The sequence below is a fragment of the Gymnoscopelus microlampas genome (assembly GCF_963454915.1).
Source record: "Gymnoscopelus microlampas genome assembly, chromosome: 21".
NCBI lineage: Eukaryota > Metazoa > Chordata > Actinopteri > Myctophiformes > Myctophidae > Gymnoscopelus > Gymnoscopelus microlampas.
In genome coordinates, this window is record NC_139958.1 from 8423591 (window position 1) to 8450784 (window position 27194).

At 40.9% G+C, this 27194-nt stretch overlaps 1 protein-coding gene across 2 annotated transcripts in view; it reads right to left on the minus strand.

Annotated features, from left to right (window-relative positions):
- The window catches only part of fcho2 (FCH and mu domain containing endocytic adaptor 2), a 96485-nt gene that overhangs the window by 58625 nt on the left and 10666 nt on the right, over positions 1 to 27194 (minus strand). For both annotated transcript variants that reach the window (XM_084047030.1, XM_084047029.1), the window contains exons 2-6: positions 14968 to 15059; positions 8084 to 8158; positions 7212 to 7353; positions 5761 to 5913; positions 4662 to 4766 (exon numbers count right to left, since the gene is read on the minus strand). In XM_084047030.1, coding sequence (XP_083903156.1) covers positions 4662 to 4766; positions 5761 to 5913; positions 7212 to 7353; positions 8084 to 8158; positions 14968 to 15059 — 567 coding nt within the window. The remainder of the gene's footprint in view (positions 1 to 4661; positions 4767 to 5760; positions 5914 to 7211; positions 7354 to 8083; positions 8159 to 14967; positions 15060 to 27194) is intronic.

Here is a 27194-nt window from a genome sequence, read left to right on the forward strand (position 1 = left end):
AAAGGAAGTTTCACTTCCCCGTTGTGTTCCCTAGCTGCCACTTCCTGTGTGCCGTGTGTGTCAATTTGGGTGGTCTGGAACCGAAGATGCTCCACAAACACACACACACACACACACACACACACACACGCACACACACACATTTGTATTCCTATACTTGCGAGGACATCAACATTTTAGGACAGCGATTTTATGAATGCAATTTTTTATCAATTTAACCCTTCGAGACCTGAAGCCGATTCTACATGTCTCCTAAATCTCAACAGTTTTCTGAAAAACGTATGTTTCTATATCAGCGGTGCTCAATCTTTTTCATGTCAAGGACCCCCAAAATGATATGTATTTGGCCGCGGACCCCCATCAAAATATTTTGTTCCAGGGACCCCCCAGAGGCAACGATTTGAGTAAAAAATGTTCGCTTTAAAAATATATATATTCAAAGATTTGCACACATTTTCACGATTTTTCAAAAATAGCAGATCTACAAGCTCGCAGCGCGGCACTCGGTGCCGCGCTATGAGCTTGTATATCTGCTATTTTTGAATAGCCCAAAGTGTAAAATAATGCTTTTTAGCTCAAATCTAAAAATGACACAGTTCCAGGTCTTAATGGGTTAAGCCTAAAGCTGAAAAATAGCAGATCTACCAGCACTGCGACACTATTTGAGCTTGTAGGTCAGCAATTTTTTTCAGTGCGTGACACTGGCACACCACTGCAGTTATCTGGGGCGGGGGGCTGCGTCTAGAAGGAGAGCCAGTGAGAGGGTCTTATCTGTGGGTTTGGGGTGGTCAGTGTGGGCGTAGTACATTGGGCGGTAAACGCCACTGTAACTGTCATCGCTGTCGGGTGGAAACCTCATATTATGTCCAAAAACGTTCCTTTTTTAACACATTAACCGCCAAGAACGTAGTCCTACGGTTCATTAAATCCAACTGTTAAGCGCCGAGACCGTAGCCCTACGGTCCGGGTGTTTTTTCCTTTTTTTCGATTTTTTTTTTTTTTTTTCAATTTTCTACACGGACCATTTTCAGTGTAACACCACCGGACACGGAACTATTTGGGATCTGGTTTTGCCGTTCCCGTCGGCCTCCATTCTAAAGCGCACACTAAAACTCAATTTTCTCCCTTGTAGTTTTTTCTCCTCGGTCATCACTGTTTAACATAAACCGTTCTAACTACAACATGGCTGCCCCGTTTGACACGTGGTCTGCACTGGTAGACACAGGGACATCTGCACGATGTTTACAAACAGTGCATCGCGCATTCTTAAGGATTTTAACAGCAACAATATACTGTCTTATCGTAAAAAATAAATAAATCATACTATCTCCATATTTTAACATTTTGTGTTTTTTCGCAAATGAATGAACAACTTAATCATACTACAGCGTCACACAAAAGTATCAAAGAGAGCAGGTTTGCGAGCGATGCGTTTCGAAAACACTCAAAACACGGCGCGAAGCAACGCGCAATATCGAGCTTGCAGATCTGCTATTTTTTCATTTGAATCCTGAAAAGTAACCGTTTTGGACATAATATGTGGAAACCTCATATGTCATACGTAATTATAAATATATATTTTTCATATTTATAATATTTTATTGTTTATAAGAGCATTGTATTGTATGCATTATAAATGTGATTATAATGCATCATAATATTAATATACAGTGTTACCGGTGTTAGCCTGTAAATCGGTTATTTTCACTACTTTTGCAGGACACCCTTGTATGACCAAGTAAGGGCCTTATTTTACGAACAAAACAATAAATAGATATGGAGATACAAGGTTTCAGCCCCGAGTGTTTATGCTCATCTCGGGCCAGGGCTCTGGGCCGTCGGGGTAAACCGAGAAGATAGAACTATAAATAATCATAAACCCGGAAAATCACAGTGTGGAACAGACAGCGAGATGATGCATTTCTGACCACAGACATGTACTACATACACATGCACGCACACACACACACACACACACACACACACACATGTTTTAAGAACTATCCTTGTGAGGACAAACATTTGAGGATGGCATTAATGTGCGATTAATTCACACTAATTTAAACTGCTGTTTGAGTCATGAGAGTTAATTCACACAGAACGTGACCATGAAGGCATTTTGAAATGAGGCGTATTTTTCACCACGAATAAAAGCGTCAACCTGAATGTATGAGGCATCAGTAACTTTCATAGTTTGAGGTTAAATCATCGCAGATGCATTTTCAGATCTGTGGACTTTAATCTAAAAGCCTAAAGCCAATCCACAAGTTCACAGTGAGCTTGTACACAGGCTATTTTTGGTGCACGACATCGGCCCGCAACTAAGTATGAATCAGGCACAACGCCAACCCCCTAACCTCCAAATGCCTAATCCTAATCTGAAGCTTTTCCTAATCGTAAACCTAAGTCTATTTTTGTTTCTATTTCAAATTCTACTACACTTGTGGGGACATTTGGCCCTCATAAGAGTAGTAATACAGGCGAACACACACACACACACGTTTGTATTACTGTACTTGTGAGGACATCAACATTTTAGGAAGCCGATTTTATGATTGATTTATGATTTTTGGGGGCATTTTTAACCGCAAGTCTAAAGCCGAAAAATAGCAGATCTACAAACTCACAACGTGTCGCGCTGCGACACGTTGTGAGCTTGTAGATCGGCTATTTTACAGTGTGTGTGCCATCGCCGCACAACTAAGTATAAAAATGGGAAAAATCGACAACCCGACCCCTAAACCTAACCTCTAAATGTCTGATCCTAATATTAACCCCAACCTGAATCTTTTTCTAATTGCAAACGTATCTCTAAAAATCTTTTTTTCAACCATAGAATAACAATTTCTCTTGTGAGGACCAAGACAATGGTCCTCACAACATCTTTCTCTCATATTCTACTATACTTGTGGGGACGTTTGGTCCTCACACACACACTCACACACACACACACACACACACACACACACACACACACACACGGCACTGGCAGTGATGTGTCTCAGAGAGCACATGTGTGCAGTGTTTATAAGTGGTTGTCCACATGTGTGCTGCGTTGGAGATGAGCCGTTCTTTACTGTGATCTGAGGAAGCAGAGCTGCCATGCTGCTCCTCTCTGGAGGAAAACAAAAACCTCGGGGTAAGTGGAACCATCTCCGCTGGATGGGAGGCCGTGGTGCCAGAGGACAGCGTCACTGTCGGGGTGGAAACCTTGTATGTCCCACCATGTCCAATGCTAAAAAACAACTATTGAGGAGGGAGACCACTGTGTAATGCAAAAATAATACGTTTTAAACCATTGAGACCTGAAGCCGATTCTACATCTACGTCTCCTAAATCCCAACAGTTTTCTGAAAAACGTATGTTTCTATATCAGTGGTGCTCAATCTTTTTCATGTCAAGGACCCCCAAAATTATATGTATTTGGCCGCGGACCCCCATCAAAATATTTTGTTCCAGGGACCCCCCAGAAGCAAAGATTTGAGTTAAAAATGTTCGCTTTAAAAATATATATATTCAGAAGATTTGCACACATTTTCACGATTTTTCAAAAATAGCAGATCTACAAGCTCGTAGCGCGGCACTCGGTGCCGCGCTACGAGCTTGTATATCTGCTATTTTTGAATAGCCCAAAGTGTAAAATAATGCTTTTTAGCTCAAATCTAAAAATGACACAGTTCCAGGTCTTAATGGGTTAAAAAGGATGTGAATCACTGGTTTCTTTCGAAATCGGCCTGAAAAATCATCTATCAGGAGACCCACAAGGGGAGGTAAATGTAAATTCCCATCGAAACGAGGTGTCATTCACTGCCGCCATTTTTCCCTTTTCTACTTTTAGCATTTTGTATTTGTTGATGCCATGTATTATTGGGTGAATGTATTATGCTATGTTGATGAATTGAATACATAGGACCACAGTGGAAACAACCCCAGGACTTTTTTTGTGTTATCCTTTTAGCCTTAATGTCTGACTGTACCACGTGCCGTGCACATTTCTGACTAATGAAGTATTCAATCAATCAAGCAATCAAAACGCTTTCAAACAGCCATCTTTACAACTTTTTGTTAAGGCAAACAAACAAACAATTGGCTTAAAATCTTACAGACTACACAGCAACGCGCTTCGAGTACTAGAACTCTTCCTCAGGTAGCCATAATTGTTTTTAAAAACATTTTTATCTGCTATTTTCATTACTTTTGTGCGACACTCTTGTATGATGAAAGTACGGCATTCATTTACGGGGAAAAAAAACATAAAAAAGTTGAAATATGGAAATACAAGGTTTCCTGTCCGACAGCAACGGTATGGACTCCAAATTGTCTCGATCTGACTTTAATTTGGAGTTTTATCTAATCAGTTCCTTCAGATGGATCCAATCAGGCCTTTTACGAAACCATTCCGTTTTTGGGGGGGGGGGAAAGGAACGCAAACTGGAGACGTTATTTGGGCAAAGAACGAGGAAAACACACGGAAAAAATAAGAAAAAAAGAAGCAAGCAGTTATACCATAAACATGCCAACACGCCCACATGAGTGCTTGACATTATGGGGGTCCCTAGCACAAAATAATTTTCAGATGGAGGTCCATGGCCGATTACAAATACATTTTGGCGGTCTTTTCTTTGACATGAAAATGTTTAAGAACCATTGAACTACTGTACCTGTGCCGTTTCTGCCATCTTCAGTTCGAACTCGGACTTGGCGGTGGCGTATTTCTCCACATAGGACTTGTAGGATTCAGTGGCTTTTTTGGCCTTCACTCCAGCCTGCAGTAGATTTACATTTGGACAAAGCAAACGATGAGCACATCATAAGTCATAATAACGATATCATATCCCCCTTCCCCTTTCTTCTGGATCCAGGTGGAAAAACAGCCAGGAAAGCTTAGCTTCATTTCACTATCCCAGAGACAGCTTTAACCACATCAACCCTAGCGTCCCTATTCTGGTGTGAACGTTAATGAAAATAAATAAGTACATAATAATGAAAAAACTCGATACTTTTTGCCAGACCCAAGGGGTCGGGCTTACATGAGGCTTTGTATCTGTTTTCTCCATACATGGGCATGGTCACTTTGTCCCCGGCCCCAGCCAAAAAAGTCTGTCCCCCTTTTGTCATAGAAGGGACATAGAAGGGACACACGTCATGCGAATCCCGGCCATTCAGATTTCAACCACTAGGGCTCTGGCAGTACCAGGTCTCCTGGTTCCCTTGTTTTCCAACGTAAAATCATTTTATTAGAATGTATTATTATAAACTCTAGAGTGTACAAATGCAACCTTTCAGGGTCAATTTGTCATATATGAGTATATACTGTAGGCCTATGGATATCCAGAACCGCCGAGCCAACCAATCTGCCCATATATGGGCATGCCAATACACAGGGTATGGGCATATACTAATGACCTCAGAGATCTCCATATATGGGCATGAAAGGGACACAGGTAGGCAGACAAATACAGAGATCTCCATATATGGGCACAAAAGAGACAGACGGGAACAATGGGTACTCTGGCAAAGCCCCCGACACTATGATGACTCAGACATATCGGTGGGATCGGCGGTGCGACGTACAGTATCAGGGCTGCATAGCGGCCCGAACTCTAGATGTGAGAGCCGCATAGGGTCCCATGTGTTACACGGGACACATGTGTCCCATCCCATGTGTCCCGTGTGTGTGTGTGTGTGTGTGTGTGTGTGTGTGTGTGTGTGTGTGTGTGTGTGTGTGTGTGTGTGAGAGCGTGCGTGTGTGTGTGTTACCTTGTCCAGCTCCCTCTGCGTGGCCCCCTCCTTGCGGAGGCGTTCCTGCTCCACAGACTTGGTGTTGTACATCTCCTTGGACTTCTGCAGCGCTCCAGAGATGCTCTGGATGTTCTGGACCGCCTCCAGAGTGGACGCCACCTCCTCCTTCGTCTGCACACACACACACACACACACACACAATATTTATTTATGTCCACATAAACAGAAGTACAAGAACGTCTTGTACAAAGGACATAAACACTCAGTCAGACAATAGGAAAACACTGCAGTCAGACAATAGGAAAACACACACCCAGACAGACAGACAGACAGACAGACAGACAGACACACACAGCTTTACTGTTTATGGGGGGTACCCCCATAATTTTACAGTATATACATCGGCTATTTGAGAATTGCTGATGTAGGTCACAATCCAACGCATTATGAGCGTTTACAGCTGCTATTTTCAAAAATAAATATGAAAAATTTGGACTCTGAAGAGGTGAGTGCTAGGGGGATGAGGTGGAGTCTAAAGAGGTGAGAGGATAGAAATAAAAACACACTGGGTCAAACTAGCTGATGCTGAGAAAAGTAGCAAAAACACCCTGTGATAAGACTCGTTTGTGAGCTCATACTGTAGATTGGCTATTTTGAAAGTGGTGTCTGTGGGTTTTATAAATATTGAACCAAAGAGTTATTATTATATCGTATTATTAAGAATTAACCAGAGCTTGTAACTAAATTATAACTACAATTGGATCCAATAGAACGGAGTCTCCCAGGGTCCCCTCCTTTTTTCCCTTTACACAATATCTCTTGTCTACAAGCTCACAACTCTTCACGTTGGAATGCAACCTTTCCTTGAGAGAGAAATGCAGTCTTGCTATATGCAACCTTCCTTTGTGAGAGCAATGCAGTCTTGCTACGCAACTATCCTCTGTAAGAGATTTGTAACGCGAGACAAGAACAACTTTTCTGTGCTGCTACTATTTGTAAGCAAAGACAGAGACAACTATTTGTGAGCACAGACAGAGACAGACAAAGATTCAGACAGAGATATTTAACTGTAAGTCGACGGTCACAAATCTGTGTCTGGACCGTCAGACGCCTCAATTCCCATGATGCCTTGCAGGTTGTGGCGGTGCCGGTCAGAGGCGGCTCTGGTGTTGTTTTTTTCGTTGGACTTGCGTTGTAGTGGACGGCTGCGGCTCACTGACACAAAACTACAAGCAAAATGGCTGCCAAGTGGGGTCAACCACGGCACTTATTTCCTATTTGTTGATGCCCAGGCAAAGTTCACCAATGTTGAACTCCTAGCTTCAAACAGGGTGGACTTCACACGGAGTGTACGCTCCACCCCTTTGCTGCCATAGAATAGAAGTGAACAGGGAAGCCGACACGTCTGACGCGTATGAAGCCGATGCGTTCTCGTGCCTTAAAGGTTTCAGATTTTTACATCAAAGTACCTTTTTGTGAGCCTTGGCTTGGTCGTCCACATACTTCTGCACCTCTTTGATGAGCTCTTGCAGCTTCCTCACTAGTTCTAGATGGCAGATGGCCAGCTTCTCTGTGGAGCTCTTAAACACATCCCACACTGGAGCGAAAGTCCTGCAACATACACACAGTCACAACTCAGGGTTCAAACAAGCACAAAACATGAAGTTAACTGTAACCTATCTACTGTATAGTGAACTGCTTACACACTTATCTTCACCTATCTACTGTATAGTGAACTGCTTACACACTTATCTTCACATTATCTACTGCAGTGGTTCTCAAAGTGGGGTCCGGGGACCCCCAGGGGTACTTGAGGGGGTTCCAGGGGGGCCCCAGCTAAATGATGGATACGAACCAAATGGACCCTTATGGATCTGTAACTCTGAGTGTACAAATGGAACCAAATGGACACGTCATTTGTACACTCTCAGAGTTACATTAACATTGATTTTACAATATGAATTGGGATCCCAGAGGTATAAATGCCATTAAATGGGGGTCCGTAGCCTAATGCATGTCAAACTGGGGGTCCTTGAAATGAAAATGGTTGAGAATCACTGCTAGAGCTGTATAAAATGATCTTCTCTTATGGGGGTCCCTGGCATATCTTTTCAAATGGGGGTCCGCGGGCTAGTAAGTGTCAATTTGGGGGTCCTTGACATGAAAAAGCTTGAGAACCACTGATCTACTGTATAATGAACTGCTTACACACTTATCTTCATCTATCTACTGTATAGTGAACTGTTTACACACTTATCTTCACCTATCTACTGTATAGTGAACTGTTTAGACACTTATCTTCACCTATCTACTGTATAGTGAACTGTGTTTAGACACTTACCCGAGTTGAGAGAAGTTGCCGGCTGACTTGGCGAGTTTGGTCATGGACCTGGCGTATGCTTCCTCTATAGTACTCCTGGAGGAAACAACAGAAACAACATGTGGTTGAATATACTGAACACGTTTAACTCAACAACAGACAAAATCATGTTAATTAACCCATTAAGACCTGGAAGTACTGTCTCATTTTTAGATTTGAGCTAAAAAGCATTATTTTACACTTTGGGCTATTCAAAAATAGCAGATATACAAGCTCATAGCGCGGCACCGAGTGCCGTGCTACGAGCTTGTAGATCTGCTATTTTTGAAAAATCGTGAAAATGTGTGCAAATCTTCTGAATATATGTATTTTTAAAGCGAACATTTTTAACTAAACTTTTGCTTCTGGGGGTCCCTGGAACAAAATATTTTGATGGGGGTCCGCGGCCAAAAACATATCATTTTGGGGGTCCTTGACATGAAAAAGATTGAGCACCACTGATATAGAAACATACGTTTTTCAGAAAACTGTTGGGATTTAGGAGACATGTAGAATCGGCTTCAGGTCTCAATGGGTTAATTAACTACATAATATAATTCAAAAGCAATGATAGCAAATGTCTTGGTATTGTCATAGCGAGACAGACAGACAGACAGACAGACAGACAGACAGACAGACAGACAGACAGACAGACAGACAGACAGACAGACAGACAGACAGATCTTTATTTATCCCTGTGGGCTAAGAGTAGAGAGCTACAAGTAAGATGAATGAAAATACAAGAAAAACTAAAAAGTGAAATAAGAATACAAATACAAATGTGTAGGTAGTCTTAAAAGTCTGATCAAGCCATCTGCACTTTGACTGACTGGTTCAGCATAATCAGTAAACTATTAATAAATACAATATAGGCATAAGTATTGTGAATAATTAACTATATTGGATCCATTGAAACGTAGGTTCTTTTGTTTTCCATTTCCTGAAAAGTAACAGTTTTGGAAATATACAGTACAGATATACAGTACTGACTATTGGCAGTGGATATATGAGACTGAAATATGTAGAGTGTCAGCCAGCCTACAAAGAGTGTATAAGGATAATGCGTATATATTATGTGTTCAGTTAGTCAACAGCAACAGTGTATAATGAACTATATGCCATCTGTCTGTGGTCAAACATTTACAGCTGTTAACTTCATCATGCAACTCTCCTGGTGCTTCAGTGCACTGGTTCTCAACGTGGGGTCATCAAGGGGGTTCCAGGGGGCCCCAAGCAAAATAAGGAACAGACTAAGCATTTAAACCACCGTTTTATTTTTCAGCTATTCGAAGATAGCCGATCTACAAGCGGCGCGATGCAACGTGTTGTGAACTTGTAGAAAGACGTTGTTTTAAAAAGAAAATTCAGACATATATTCTATTATGGGGGTCCCTGGCACAAAATCTGTTCAAGTGGGGGTCTGCGGCCGAATACATATCATTGTGGGGGTCCTTGACATGAACCACTGCTCAAGTGTACATCCAAAGTAATTCTAAAATCATAGTAAATACTATGGTAACTTGATAATAACTAGAAACTAAATATGCCGTCCAAGGTAATTATTCTTCAGGATTCACATGCACCACTGTGCCATATAGTGTATACATATTAATTACAATACCGACTGCATAGTGCATAACAGCACTGTTATAATGATGACATTGCATGAAATGCACATGAAATGCACATGCAAGCAATGTGTTAATTTGGCCACCGGAGGGAGCCATCATGCTGTATTTCAGAGTTCAAAACTATGCCATGCAACCCAAGTGAACATGCACTGAAATGGTCTGTGTTCCCAGTGGCATCCCCAGGAATTACCCCCCCCCCCCCGCCCCCTCTCTCTCTATTACCCCCCCAAAATAAATTTCAACTCAATCGAAAAAACGGCGAACGAAAAACGGCAAAAGTGGCCGTTTTCAAGATGTTTTGGCCATTATCTCTGGAACATAAGGTCAAATCTGCTCAGTTCAAAGTTGTTGGAACGCGTGACTTTGAGAACATTAAGCACACAATGACACCTTTTCGGGTTATTTGGGTTTTCTAAGGGAGGCGAGATCTTAGTTGGGCAGGCCTGTCCTGCCTCTACAGTGGGTACGCCTCTGTGTGTTCCTACATGAAAAGAACAAAGCTAAGCATGATAACATCTGATACTAAAAAAATTCTCTTCTCTTTCACCAGTACATTATCTGAAAATATCTATAGTCACATCACATACCTGAACAAGCACTTCACCCTAGAGACACATGTTTACGTAAAAGAAAAGACCTAAAAAGTAAGTTATGCCTTACACAAAAATACACTTTTTAAACCAGCTGTAATAAAACACATTTTGAACTAGGGATGCAACAGTTAATTGAACTAATGGATTTAATCGATTAGAAAAGTTAAGAAAAATAACAACTGTGATGAAATAATCGATTTTGGGAAAAAAGGGGAAATCCTGTTTGCATCAATTAGAATTGATGCACTAAAAGGTGTGCAGTCACACCCAGCTCACAGTCCAATTAGTTTGGATTCAGGCCACACCACATACCCATATACACCTGTTGTGCATGCACATAAATCAGTCATTAACCCCACACACAGAGTGCTTCTGTGATGACAGCACTTCACATCTTCTCTGCCTTCCAAAATCTTGCTGCTATCTACAAATAAATGGGTTTTTACACAGCTTGGTTGAATGCTTGATTCTGACTGGTCAATCACTGGATTCAGCGGTCTCATCTTTCAACAATGATGACCACTGCTTTCAACAACAGACAGGTGGAGACAACTCAACTGAATCAATCAATCAATCAATCAATCAATCAATCCTCTGTGCTTGGTTGTTGACGTATTCAACAACGAAAAACATGTGAACAAACAAGCAAAGTCATTTTATAGCTAAACAGTACATCAAAAGGTAGGGAAAGTGATATTTCTTTGGTTAAAACTAAAGGTTTTTGGTTAAAAGGTTAAAGCTCTATATTTCTGATAGTAATCATTGCTATAGCATTTGTTCAGTAACAGGAGTCTCCCTGTCTCTCCAGCTCTTTAATAAACATAAAATAAAATCTCAGGTAGTGACACAATTTCAGCCAATCAGGAGAGAGTACCCATTTATCAGCTTAATAGTGTTCCAGTTCCAATTTTGTCTGCTCATTTCTTTGTGTTATCACTTCCAATTTCATTTTTGTTTAATCTGTATAATTATTGAGTTCTCTATCCTGATTGGATCAAATTGGTATCCCGAACTGCAAATGCATTTTCTGTTTATAGAGCTGGAGAGACACGGAGACTCCTGTTATTGAACAAACACTCTATAGCAATGGGTACAGAGTATAGAGCTATTTAATACTTATTTTAACCAAAGAAAATCACTTACCTTACCTTTTGTTTTATTAACCCATTAAAACCAGGAAAGCATCTGCGTAACCATTTTAACCATATTTTATACCGTGGCTATTAAAAAATAGGAGATATACAAGCTCATAGCGCGTCACTTCGTGCCACGCTATGAGCTTGTAGATCTGCTATTTTTGAAAAATCTTGAAAATGTGTGCAAATCTTTGAATATACATTTTTAACTCAAAAGCTTTGCTTCTGGGGGTCCCTGAAACAAAATATTTTGAGATGGGGGTGGGCGGCCAAATACATATAATTTTGGGGGTCCTTGACATGAAAAAGTTTGAGCACCACTGATATAGAAACATTAGTTTTTCAGGAAACTGTTAGGTTTTTAAGACATTTGTAGAATCGGTCTCAGGTCTTAATGGGTTAAATAGCTGTGTAATGAGCAGGATAATGAATGGTGAGCAGGTCATTGTTGAGAAATAAACCCCTTCTGGCCTGGGAGGGAGACCCCTCGGGGGGCATTGTGAGCTTGTAGATCTGCTATTTTCGCTATGTTGGAAAGATTTTGAAAGTGGAAAGTGAAAGTGGTTAACTGTGTCTGTGGTTTTTTGTTACGAATATTGAAACAACTAAAGTATTAATAAGAACTTATGACTAAATAATGACTGCACTGGATTCATTGGAACACACGGTTCTTTTTTCCATTTCCTGAAAAGTAACAATTGTGTACATTACAAGGTTTCCTCCTGACAGCGACGATTATGTTCTCATTATTTGGTCATACAGTATCAGTGGTTTTCAAGGGGGGCTGGGGACCCCCTTGAGGGGGTCCCAGGGGGTCCCCAGCTAAGTGATTGATAGGTTAAGAATCAAATGGATCCTTACAGGTCTGTGGCTGTGACAGTGTACAAATAGAATCAAAAGTGACCTCATCTTTATCTGTCGCTGTAATTCCCCACATTGATCAGAACACACTGGCATTGGCATGCTCCTCTGGCGTTTTGTTTTAAAATCCAAAATGAATATCCTTTTTGTTCATGGGTGGCATGATGATGGTCATTTTAGATTTCTTTGGCTATTCAAAAATAGTAGATCTGCTATTTTTGGAAGAATTTTGAAAATGTATGCACATCTTTTGAATCTATATATTTTTAAACTCAAATCTTTGCTTCTGGAACTAAATATTTTGAGATGGGGGTCCGCGGCAAAATACATAATTTTGGGGGTCTTCACATGGAAAAGTTGGAGCTCCACTGTTATAGCAACATACTATTAGGATTTAGAAAACATTTTTAGATATGGATTTGGCCGCGGACTCCCCCACCCTAGCCTGGTAAACCCTCCCTCCGGAAATCTCATTTCCATTTGATTTCAGGAGTGAGTCTGGCCTGGAGGCTTGTCTTGGCGTTTCTAGCCCGTTCACCAAATGGACGAGCCTATCAGCGTTGTCGCTCATCGTTCTGTGATTGACAGCGACAGTTGGCCAATCAGGTGGCGAGTACGAGTGAGCCCGAATGGGACCGAGTGCAGCCGACAAAAATGGAACGATCCGCCATTGTTTTCTGTGGCCAGTAACACTTTTTACTTTCGGTTTAAAAACGCTCAAACTTCTTTTTTGAGGCACGGAATTTACTTTTAAGATATCGTTTGGATAGATTTTTGTTGTTTAACTTCATATATGTGGTCAATTAATCATGACAGAGCCTATTTAAAAATAAAAATTTAGAGAACCGGCAGGGGCATGGCTCAAAAGTCTCAAAGGTCCCGTTGCGTCACATTAGTCTGGAGGTCTGCTGATTGGCTGGAGAGGAACAACGATCATTGGCTGAAGGGGTTGTCAGTCAATGGTATTACTCCCGCCCAACTCCAGCCCACAGCCAATATTGCAGAATGGGCTCCTTCCTGAAATCAAATGGAAATGAGATTTCCGGAGGGAGGGTTTACCAGGCTACCCCCACCCCCCCTCACGATTTAAAAAAAATAGCAGATCAAGCTTGTATTTTAAAACAAAATGCCAGAGGACCATGCCAATGCCAGCGTGTTCCGATCGATGTGGGTAACTACAGAGACAGATAAAGATATGAGCTTGTATATCACAGATGCTTTCCCAGATTGAATGGGTTAATATATAATAACCTAACTGAGAATGAGCATGTGAATATTAAGTTGATATGTCACAGATGTCTGTTGGACATGAGCCATTTGGTTACAGTGATTCTGAAACACATGCACTGCATTGTTTCAATGTTTCCATGAGAAGAGAACTTTTGTTTCCTCCGCAATAAGACTTTTTTTTACTATAAAAAAAAAAGAGCCAATCTACAAGCTCAAAAATGAATCGAGATGCAACACATTGTGATCTTGTTGATTGGCTATTTTAAAATTATTTTATTTTCAAATGTTGGCGAATCTTTTCAACTGGGGGTCCCTGGCACAAGCTTAAACATCTTGAAAGTATTTGAAAAATGTTGAATCATTTTGAATTATGAAAACGTTTGAGAACGACTGATTTAGAAGGCCTTTGTAGAATCGGCCTCAGGTCTTCATGGGTTAAAATAAACATTTGAGTGTTTAGAGTCACATTACACAACAGGTCACCAACGGGTGCGTCACTTACACTCGGTAAACCAGAAGCCACTAAAGTCATCTGTGCGAGAACAGGACAATCCGGTTAATGGTTAATTATACTTAACCACTATTAGTTGTGACCCTGCATTGTTATTGGCTGGTAGGAGGCATTGTAAATGAGTGTCGCAGCATTGTTATTGGCTGGAAGGCATTCTGACCCAGCATTGTTATTGGCTGGGACTGGGAGGCGTTCTAATTAGTGGCCATTCTTCTCACCACAACAGCACTCCAAGCAATTCCACCTTGTTTGCCTTTCCCGTAACCTAGCAACGGCCGCCAGCAGCTGTGCATTTAGCCTATTTTTCCACGTTCTAATCGGAGATATTATTGATTAAACTGTGATATGATTGTAACAATACACTCCAGGTCCTGCCATGCCATGAGATAATGTCACTGATGTGCTATGACTCACCAGTGCCAATATGTCATGGTATAGCATGACCTCATTACTGCTCAATATGTGTAATGCACATTTTGTAATGACCTAAGTTGTATTGATTACACATTTTGTAATTACCCCAAATTAGTGTTTAATATTAGGGTTTCAACTATCATTTTCTTTTTCTTTATTTTTGTTGAAATTAGTCTTTTGTTCCTTTTTTGATAATCAAATAATCGATTCAAATAGATTTTTTATGATGTTGTGCAAAAATCCCCAAAATTGCCGATCTACAAGCTCACAACACGACACGTTATGTGACTGTATTGTTATGAGCTAGTTTCGTTATACCTGGGGGAAAAAGAAACAAAAAAAACAGAAACAATTTTTCAAAACACCCCTCAATTGATTATTTTAAATCAAATCGATTATTTATTTTATAATCAATTCAATCAATTAGTTCGATTAACTGCTGCACGCCTTAGATTCAGTGTAGTAGTCGATGAGGGTAAACATGTCTTACCGTTCCCTGATGAACTCTGTGAGCTCCTTGGAGGAGATTTGGCCATGCTTCATGTTATGGTAGAGCACGTCGAATCCATTGTTTTTGTCACCCTGTCATCCAGAACGGGAAAGAGGAAACAGAATGTTGACAGATCAGTTGTAGCAGAATTCAGGTCCAAAAAGAACGTTAAAATAACACTTCTCCCTCAACAAGTTGTCCCTCTGCTTGCTTTTTTGTTTTTACCATGAAGGCCTTCTCTACCAGCACCATGCGCATGGCTTGCATAGTGGCTCCCAGCTGCGTTTGGAGCAGTTTCTGGTCGACCATAGACATCCTGGCCATGGTTTCGGACGAGTAATGGAAGTTAAGGGATGTTTCAGAAGCGTGTTAAGACGGGTCGTCTATGTACCGACTATGTACCGTCCCAGGACCTGAATGATGGCCGCCTGTTTGGTTGTGGGGACAGCAACTACACGGCTGCTCTGTGAAGGTGTCTGGTAGCACTGAGGGCTTTAAAAAATGCATACTGTGTACGCTGCCCGATTAATAATGTATATGAACTGAAAATGTATTGTTGGCTCTTTTTAAGTTTGTAGATAATAAAAGAGAAATATACATTTAACAAACAGCATACACACATGCAAAAAAATAATGACGGTAGAATAACACTGAAAGGAAAAAAAAGATTATATAAATATCTGAAGGCTTTCACCCTACTAGATAATTAATACCAGCATTTCCCCAAACACTGGGTCAGGACCCATTGTCATGGGTCAGTAAATATCCCCTTTTTTATGCTTCCTACAATAAAATATTCTCAGATATACTGTAATGAAAAATAGACATTTCTAAAACTATTCAAAAAATGATTGCTGACATTTAAGGAAAAAAACACGTAAATAAATAGTGAAACTTGGCCCGGGCGACTGGCGTAGCGGTTTGGGCACCTAGGCTACTAATGCAGCCTTGACAGTGTGTCACGGGTTCGAATCCCGATCCCGACGACTTTTGCTGCGTGTCACTCCCCATCTCTCTCTCCCCACTTCCTGTCAGTCTACTGAATACTATCAAAACATTTTGAAAATCTACAACCTCATGGCTTCACTATTTTTGTGTAAACAGGGTTTAAGTGATTAGACACCAAATGTCTCTTTTGGGTCTCAAGCTGAAAAAAGGTTTGGGAACCACAGATTTCCTTAGCTCCCAGTCCTACCAAAGTGCACTTCTATTGTGGTAATTTCCCATCCATAATAACAGAGTTAATGCATTTCAACAAACCAATCATAATGCCCGCATATAGGATTCCCTTTGCTAGAGTTCAAAAACACTTGTTACAATTACTTTAGTTTATTGAATATATTGGAGTTTTTTTGTTTGTTTGTTTTTTAACCACTTAAACCCTAGATACTTTGTCGTACATATTCCACTGAATGTTTGCCTACTGTGACATCACATGTCCAGAAAGGGATGCTAGGGTTCATGTGGTTAAACATGAATTGCTAAAGTAACTTCTAACATATACATTGGTGGAGGTTCTTCTGTGGCTTACTGGCAGCATGCATACAAATTTTGGTCAGTCCAGCGGTTTGTGAGATTAGCTCCAGACAGACAGACAGACAGACACACAAGAATGAGGATGAACATTCATTACCTCTGTCAGGGTTAACATGAGGTGTGTCCCTCATCGGCTTCACTCAAACATTTTTGTGTCTGTGTGTCTGTGTGTGTGTGTGTGTGTGTGTGTGTGTGTGTGTGTGTGTGTGTGTGTGTGTGTGTGTGTGTGTGTGTGTGTGTGTGTGTGTGTGTGTGTGTGTGTGTGCGTTATCACAGTGTGTGGTTCACAACCTCTGCCCAGAATCACTCCACACACATTTCCTGGTTCCTGAAGCAGCACACAGTCAGCGGTTTGGTGCATCACTTCTGGTTTTAACCCCGTTTTCACACACACAGATCAATCAGACCACCAGATCAAAAGTCAGGAAACCTCATGCCAGCCAAAATGAAGCACGGCGCTAAATAAGGCTATATTTACAGAGCAAAGAGCGAGAGACGGGACAAAAAAACTAAAAAACTAAACATAAAATCTTTGCCTATAGGCCACAACTTATTGACCTTCTCCCTATTTGTGACAATTATAAAAAAAAAAACATAACAGCAATGGTGTGTTATGACTAGTGTATAAAGCACATCCTGCTACTAATGATCTGATACAAAGTACAACAGACACAATCACATTCTTTGATAACAGACAGAGAGAGGTGGAGAAAATAAAATCTCCTGAAAAAACACTTTGTCCCAATCTATGATTTGTGACTAGTGCTCCGTTTACAATCATTTTTTAAAAAGACCTCAGATTGGTTGTCAGTTTGACACTGGTTTCGAGGTCGTTCCACTGTGTGTGGCTCCTATGTAAGTAAATGATCCCTTGCCCACTTTACTTTTAAAAGCGGGATAGCTCACAACTGCTACACTAGCTCTGGTGAAAAAAACGGTGTACTTCGTTTACCTGAGTAAAACATGTCTTTAAATATATGGGGACCTCGCCAAACCCCTCGAACCAAGATGTACATGCAAAATCAAAGTGGCACAGAATAAGGGAGTTGGCCACCGCCAGTTTAGTCTCCCTGTCTAAATACCTTGCTTTCCGTGCCAAAACTTGCTCAGTACCTTGCCGGACATATTTCGTCCGTCTAAGTTACCCTTCAAGATACAACCTATAGGCAGATGATTTTGCTGCTATGAAGTCCGAATTTAATTTGACCTTCAAGAAATCAGGGCTCTTCCCTAATTTGATTTTGGAGCCAAACTGAATTGATTCCGTCTTCCCAGAGTGTAAAAGATAACTTGTTATCAATAAGCCAGGAATTAACATTTGCCAATTCTTCACTCAGGGAACTCTCCAGTGTGGCATGATCCTTATGGGACATCATCAGCAGAGCAGAATCATCAGCGTACAAGAACAAATCACAGTTGCAGGCGTCTGTCATATCAAATCAGTCTGTTCAGAAGCATATCAGAAGCTGAACATGTAGTGCAGTCTATTGCTAGTTTGACCACTTCAAATAATCTTTCATCTTAAAATGACAAATAACTGAAAACAGCCGATCTACAAGCTCACAACACGTCGCAGCGTGACGTGTTGTGAGCTTGTAGATCTGCTATTTTCAGTGTGCGACATGCTTCCATAGAAGACACGACGCTGACTTCCATGGAATCCAAATGACTGAAATCAGTCGTGACGACAGAGAACTTTCATCCATGTTTTGACCCATATATTTATCAAAAAGTGCAACATTTTCTAATAAATGTGAAAAACGTAGATGTAACTTGTACAATTCTTTTTAAATATAAAAATAGCTGATCTACAAGCTCACGTCTCATTGAAATGCGTTATGAGGTTGTAGATCAGCTATTTCTTTTTAATGTTTTGATTTTTTTTTTTTTATATGTTCAACTTATCCTACTGTAACTGTATTATCAACATGCCCAAAATAGCAATCGATAATGTTGAAAGTGGTTAAAAAGGAAAAGTAAAATGATGGCCGATGCATATTGGCCAAACCGATTCTACATATCGCTCTTCTAGCTCGAAACAAAACAGGGAAGTGAGGAGGAGAATGCGAGACAGAGAGAGAGAGCAGTTCAAAACGCAGCAGAACAAAGAAGTATGGGAACAGGAAGAAAGTGCATTCTGTGCAGCCTAACATGTTCATGTGGAATGCAGCTGTATCAAAGACCAACTAAAGTACAATAAAAACAAATACAGGAAACTGTTCTGGGCGTTATTTTATTTGTTCTTTTTCCTCTAGGTTACTAATGTTGCCTTGTGTCTCCATATTTAAATAAATAAATAAAACAAATGAACGTTCTACTTTGTTGTACATGTATCGAAAATAGCCGATCTATAAAAAGCTCAAGCTGGTTTTGAAAAATGTTGAAAGTGAAACTGTGAAAGTGTGTCTGTGGGTTTTATAAATATTTTAACAATGTAAAGTATTTACAAGAGAGTGTGACTAAATAACTGCACTAACACTACACATATTTCTTCCCATATTTTTGGACGTACAACGCTTCTGCCCGACAGCCATGATACGATATCTGTGATCCCAGCAAGGAGAAGGACACATAAAAAAAGCATTCCAGATGTTAGCTGTGAACAAGCCTAGGAATGGCCTCGATTTGTAAGTGAGCTAAAAAGATCTGTTGATGTGGGAGCCTTGCTTACGACTGTATCACTGCCCTGCGTTACAGCAGTATGGTTCTCAAAGTGGGGTCCGGGGACCCCCAGGGGTCCTTGAAGGGGTTCCAGGGGGTCCCCAGCTAAATTAGTTAAAGGACCACTTCACCCATTTTCAACCTATCTTCATATAATTGGTCCTTACTAATGCACATTGTAATATAGTACCGTTTTGTCTACTTGGTCTGTGTCTCAGAGGAGGGGTGTGGACAGTTCAGAAAGTAAACCCGCCTACCAGTGACATCATCAATGGGGAATCCAAGCTAATAGAAACCACAGCCTTTCTATTCCTGGAAAGCATGCTATAATAGAAGCCATTGTTCTCACAGGCAGGTAGGCAGGTTTCTGAACAGTCCACAGCCCTCCTCTGAGACACAGAGTGGATAGACAAAGATGTAAAAGGGACCCTGCAGCAGAGGTGCGAAAGGCAGCAATGCCCAGCAGGAATACCCATCGGTGCTTATATCTAGTATTAGTGAGAATCAATTATATGAAGAAAGGTTGAAAATGAGTGAAGTGGCCCTTTAATATAGCATCAGAATAGGTTTGACCACTATAACTCAATAGCCTAGCCTACTCACTAGCCAATCTCGACACACATCTGCTATTAAAAAACAATGAAAACGTTGATTATTTTTTAAACATTTCCGAAATCTTCTATGGGAGTCCCCGGCACAAAACATTTTCAAGTGGATGTCCAGGGTTCCCACACATTTTTAACAATGAATTTTCAAAGCTTTTCCAAAGTATTTTACCCCATTTCCAGGACTATAGAAATCATACAGTGCAACAATGAGACTCTTAAACCAGTGTGCCATCAATGGCCCAAGACGGACTCGAGCGAAGGTGTCACGTGACAAAAAGAACAGATCTACAAGCTAACAACGTATCAAGTAGCACTGCATTTTACCACATTTTACCTGTCTTTCACGTAATGTTTGACAAAAACAATGTCTTTTGTTGCTGTCGGGGAGAAACCTCTCATCTACAGTGTCACACAAAAGCATCAAAAGTAGCAGATCTACAAGCTCGAAACGCGGCGCGAAGCGACGCGTTTCGAGCTTGTAGATCTGCTACTTTTGCCATTTTAGAATTTGAATCCTGAAAACTAACAGTTTTGAACATTTTCCAAAACATTTGATTAATTCCAAACCTTTTCCAGGGCCTGGAAAACTGTTTTTCTAATTTCAAAATATTTCCAGGAATTTCATGACCGTGGGAACCCTGGATGTCCATGGGCCAAAAACATATTAATTTGGGAGTTCTTGACTTGAGAAAGTCTGAGAACAACTGGCCTACATTTGTAAGTAAGCTATTAAATCCAGTGCTGGTGTGAGAGCACTAGCTTGTGACTGAGTGGCTGCCTTGCCTTCTTTATAGCATTAGAAGAAGTGAGACGTGACACCAGAGCGCTACGCGGCTTCAAAGGCTTCGTTTTGGAGACTCATTTACCAAGGCTTCTCACAAGAGCTAATTAATATTCACACCACACATTGGGAAATTCAGATGCACTCATTACACTTTGGAGCTTTTATGTATTTCAATTACTAGAGCCAGAACTAACCGATAGATCTTAGTTATTTGACTTTTTTTTTTATGGAATCGATATGGGCAGTTATTGCTGCCGATGTGTACCGATTTAATAAAAGTAAAAAGAAAAGGACATTTCTAAAATAGCAGATCTACAAGATCACAGCGCGTTGTGACATGCTGGAGAATGTAGAATCGGCTATTTTAAACATTTCTAGAATTTTGATTTTTTTTGCACTTCTTGACAAAATATTGTTCAATACATTGGTAATCGGTGGCCTAGGACTTTCCAAAAATCTGGAACGGCAACTGACCCAAAATAAATCTGGCATCGGTTGGGATAAAAAAATATATTATTTATCAAAGATTTTCCATAATAAAAAATATTTTAAAAAATCAATATAGTGAAAATAGCGTCTCTACAAGCTCATAAGGCGGCGCAATGCAATCTGTGACACGTTGTGAGCTTGTAGATCATATTGGCTTCAGTGGTTAATTCATAATGTACTTTTTTCCCTTCCTGGAAATGCAGTGGAGTCAAAAGTACAATGTTTGTCTCTGAAATGTGGTGGAGTGAAAGTCATAAGCATCCAATACTACTAATACTCAAGTACAGCACAGATATACTGGGGGAGAAAATGTACTTCAGCACAGTACTCAAGTAAATGTGCTTCATTACTGTCCACCACAACTGGCTCTAATACCCAACCCCAAACACAAGACAACTAATGATTTGTATAGACAAGTATGGCCAGAAAGAGCTTAATAAAGTGGGACGAACCCTGGAGATAAAGTATTATGAAGGACATGAAAATAAATTGAGAAAAAAAACGGATTAAAACCAATTGAAGAGAAGAATATGATTATTTTCTCCACGACATCCACCTGTCACCATACCGTCACTGTCAGGTGGAAACTTTACGAAAAATAACATAAAAAGTTGAGCTATGGAAATAAGAGGTTGATCTGCCCGACAACAACAAAAATGAATGATTTTGTGTCCTGTGCCCAACTCGGTCAGTCGGCTTGCCAAAACTAAAACAAAGAGACAGTGAAAGCCTCTGAAAGGTGCGTCCAGCTGTCCTCAACATGATTTATGTAAATAATTCATGTTGCTCTGGCTAGTGCCATTTGGCTTCACTCACTCAGAGAGACAGTTCTAAGAGCTCTAATTTTCTAGCAGGAGGGGGGTCCCGCAGTAATTCAATTCAATTCAATCTTTATTTCATTGCCAGGAAGCTTCTATACCACAATTAAAAACACAACACAATAAAATAACAGAAAGGAGGAAAAAAAGAATACAAATAGCCCACATTGTTCAGACAATTTCGGACATACAGAGGAGAGGAGAACCTGACGAACTGCGTGTAGGGTCCGTTATGACAGCGATGATGTCATTTACTGCCTCAGAAGCCCTACACCAGGGGTCTTAAACAGGGGGTCCGGGACCCCTAGGGGGTCCTCAGAGCTACTATAGGGGGTCCGCAAAATATTTCTGTGAGAGGATTTTTTTTTTTTTTACATTAACCACTTGAACCCTAGCATCCCTATTCTGAGGGGAACATTAGCCGAAAATAGCAGATCTACAAGCTCACAATGCCTTGTGCTGCGAGGCGTTGTGAGCTTGTAGATCGGCTATTTTGTGCACAGAGGTTTGGTGTAGAAGGAAAAAAAGAGCAGAACAAGGAAAAAATTATAATTGTATAATTAAAGAAAATGATATTGAGACAATGTAAAGAGGACGTATGAGTTGTTGAATCTGGTGATGTGAGTCAGTGGCATGAGGGTTATGTCAGGCTGCTGATCAAAGGTTATGTTGGGCAGCTGATCTGCATAAACAACATCATATTTGACTGTCAATGACTGTCCCAGTGTTATCGTGGCATTGTTGCCAGATTTTGTGCGAGAAACAAGCGGCCAGGTCTAAGAAAAACAAGCCCCAAAAGAAGCGACTAGGCTGCATGAACGACACACACACACACACACACACACACACACACACACACACACACACACACACACACACACACACACACACACACACACACACACACACACACACACACACACACACACACACACACACACACACACACACACACACACACACACACACAGCCCATATTTGCTTGTAATAAGCGGACTTGGCAACATTGGTTTCATGAGTTGTTGAAGCTGGCTAAGAGCCAAAGTACTCTAAAGATCAGCCTCTTATTGTAGTCGAAGAATGTATTTATGAGCTTATTACTGTACGTTCTGTCAAAGACATTTACAAATTACAAGCTGAAAACACTGCATCACCTGTCCTGTCCAGTATATAAATGCATTAACTGCAATTCTCCCTCCTTGCCTCTCTAGGGTGCTGCAGCCCTTGTCCTCGGGGTCAAAACTATTTGGTTCTACTACTACTCTGCCACCAAAATGTGGAATGCCCTGAACACCATCCATTAAAAGATGTAAACCAGGGGTCTTCAACAGGGGGTCCGGGACCCCTAGGGGGTCCTCAGAGCTACAATAGGGGGTCCGCCAAATCTTTGTGTGATAGGATTTAGTGTTTTTACATTAACAACTTGAACCCTAGAATTCCTTTTCTGAGGAGAACATTAGCCGAAAATAGCAGATCTACAAGCTCTCAACGCCTCGCGCTGCGAGGCGTTGAGAGCTTGTAGATCGGCAATTTTTGGCAAAGAGGCTATAGGTGTAGAGGGAAAAACGAGCAGACTAAGTAAAAAAAAAACACGTTAATCTGAAACACAATTGCATACAATATAGAGTAGGGGGTCCCTGCTTCATCTCTCTCTCAGCTAGGGGGTCCTTGGCCTGAAAATGTTGAAGACCCCTGCATTAAAAGATGTAAACCATTGGATTCTTTAAAAACTGTCCTGAAAAAAATCACCTATCAGGAGACCACAAGGGAAGGTAAATGCAATTTCCCATAGAAAAGGAGGTGTCATTCACTGACACTGTTTTTCCTTTTTATCCTTAGTACACGTTTCGTATTTGTTTATGACATGTATTATGGTGTTATTTTATACTATGCTGATGAATTGAATACATAGGACCACAATAGAAACAAGTCCACAGGACTTTTTTGTCTTATCCTTTTAGCCTGAATATCGTACCACGTGCCGTTTACATGTTTGACTAATAAAGTATTCGATCAATCAATCAAAAAGGTTCGAGAGCCCCACTGCTGTTAACAGGACATGCAAAGCAAACTGTAGCCTAGTGCATTGGCAGATCTACAAGCTCACAGCGCGTCACTTCGGGCCACGCCGCAGGCTTGTAGATCTGCTATTTTTGAAAATACTTGAAAAAAAAAGGAAAATGTTTGGAAATCTTTTAACGATTTAGAATTTTTAACCCCAAATCTTGTCTTTTGGGGAGTCCCTGGCACAAAATATGTTCAGATGGGGGCCCGCGGCCAAATACATATCATTCTGTGGGTCCTTGACATGAAAAAGTTTGAAAACAACTGGCCTAGTGTAGCCTGTAGAACCAGGAAGTCCTTACTTAGCGGCAGCGCACGCCGCACACACATGGGGAGGAACCATTGGGTTTATATTATGCTCTATGGGAGGAACTCAGACAAATCACCAGCCTGCCCCCCCCGGGTCATGTGATTCAGACTGGCCTGGGAGGAGTGCAGAGCATTGAGCTGTCACAACTCATCACAACTACACAAAGAGGCACTTGCGCAAATCACACATAAGCTTGGCTCAGCTGTGGTACATGATTTACCTTGTAAATAAACAGAAACAGGGTTTGGTCTGTGGTTAGGAATGCCCCGTCCTTTGGTTAAGAATGCATTGCAACGTCGTATACTAATGGCTATGGGCTAAAATGGCTAAGTATGTGCTGACCCCGTCTGGTAGCTTGACCCCTGACATTCTATCCTGACTGAGTGCAGTTTATTACGTATAGTACTCTATGTCTGGGTTGCTGGATATATTCTGTCGCTGTCTGGTGGAAATCTTTTAAAAAATTGCAGATCTGCAAGCTCACGAGTTGCATCTCTACGCGTTGTGAGCTATTTTTACTACATTTGTGTGACACTGACTGTAGTATGACAAAGTAGGGCATTCATTTACAAAGGAAATAAAAACAACATGAAAAATATGGAGATATAAGGTTTCTGCCCAATAGCAACAATATATGATTAATATACAAGGTCAGTCTGTGACAGACAGTGAGGCAGCAGTTGTGTTTCTGTACAAACAGAGGCTATGTTGACCAAAACATCCTCATCTCACACTTCTGGGGTCATGATTCTATTGGTTCACATCACAAAGAAATCCCAAGCAAGATATTTACCTCATATGATATCACCACTTAAGATTTAAGATTCATTTCAGGAAGAGAGAGGATAACTGAAAGAAAAGCATCCATCATTCTAAACATCTAGCTTTACTGTACTGAGTCTGGGACAAATGAAGCTGCATTGTGGGATGTGTAATTCGTATTTACACAATAAAAACGGGTAATACTTTGAGCAAAATTCCCAATGAGATCTGCGGATCGAAACGTTGACTAACGTTGATTATGTTGAATTGTTGTTATGCCCAGGTTGCCCTGCACCTGGGCATTCAGAGTGGATGTGCACTATCTTTTCATGCATAACAATTTGCCTAAGTCATTTTGTAAACCACTTAAACCCTCAGACTAAGTAAACTGCAAACGAGTTGGCTCTGTACTTCTACCCCATCTACAGCAAATCTATAATATATGTTTGACTAATGTTCCCTCCAGAATATGGACGCTGGAGTTCAAGTGTAAAACTAGTTGGCTCTCTCACCTTCCCCTCAACATGCTACGGGGGAAGGCAACCTTAGGCACGGGTGCCAACATTGGCACCGGGGAGGGTGATCACTGGCACACTGGCATATAAGTGTGAGAGAGTTTTTCTTTTGAAATTAAATATAAAGTTAAATGAAGTCCCCTCACATCTATATACAAATTACATCCTGCACATAATTCTACATTCATTCAAACTCCTAACTCTGACTGGGGAGGGAGTCTGGGAGATAGGTGGGTTATTGTCTAATGATCATACATCCTGATGTGAAAGAAAATATTTCTAAAGAAGGAAAAAACGAATAAATAAAGGTTGTTATGTATAGCCTATGGACAACATCAGTTGGAAATACAACATTTTGAAGTGGTGTCATAATTAAAAGATTAATGATGATATGGTACTATTATGGACTATCAAGAAAATGAAAACATGGCACTTCATGTCAAAAAGGTTGCCGTTCCCACAGCTTCTACATTTAGACTGAGTTGCTTCCAATCAGTTTTTCTTCCCAGTTTTATCATGTAAAAGTGAAGAGGCATGAAGTTTAAATGTATCTCACAATTGGTTATTAACTTTTTGCAAAGGCTGCAGATCATTCTAAATGGCAAATTATCCAAACTCCAGTCAGAAGAAGTCATTCTGTGCCGGTAATAATCTGCCATAATGCTATAAGTGTTACGTGTTGCTATGGGAGGAGTATGGGTAGATTTTAACCACTTACTGTACAACCTGGCGTCCCTATTTTGGGCATGTCCTTCTAGGCAAAAACTGTCAAGTTTTACAATTTTTAAAGCAAACATGGGAGATCTACAAGCTCACAAGATGTGGCGATGCAATGCATTGTGAGCTTGTAGATCTTTTCGCTATTTGCCGTGCGACAAAGTACATGGGGGTTTAAGTGGTTAAAGTGTGACTAACGTTAGGTGCCAACTCAAGGCGTTTCAACACCTATAGGTCTTTCAACACCTTGTATATTCACTGAAGGAGGTGCTCTAAAGCCTGTGGACACCAAAACAAGTATAGGCCCAGGCTTCATCCAGCAATCTGCACATTAGGTTTGGAGATATCCTGTAGACCACTGGTTCTCAAAGTGGGGTCCGGGGACCCCCAGGGGTACTTAAGGGGGTTCCAGGGGGTCCCCAGCTAAATGATGGATAGGAACCAAATGGACCCTTATGGGTCTGCAACATGATGGATAGGAACCAAATGGACCCTAAGGGGTCCATTTGGTTCCATTTGTACACTCTCAGAGTTAAATTAACATTGGTTTTACAATGTGAATTGGGGTCCCAGGGATATAAAGGCCATTAAATGGGGGTCCGTAGCCCTAATGCATGTCAAACTTGGGGTCCTTGAAATTAAAATGGTTGAGAATCAGTGCTAGAGAGCCGTAAAAATCTTCTCTTATGGGGGTCCCTGGCTTATCTTTTCAAATGGGGGTCCGCGGGCTAATAAGTGTCAATTTGGGGGTCCTTGACATGAAAAAGTTTGAGAACCACTGCTGTAGGCAAGTGGACATTTGACCTAACGAAGGTGCTAGAGGAAAGGCATCTGGTCACCAAAATCAATAGGGTTCATCCTCTGGAGTTCATGAGGGTGCACAGACAGACAATTCAGTACTTTTTGACGTAATGTTGTTTAGGACCAAGTGACGAACCGAGTGACATGGCTCTCTGTCCTTAG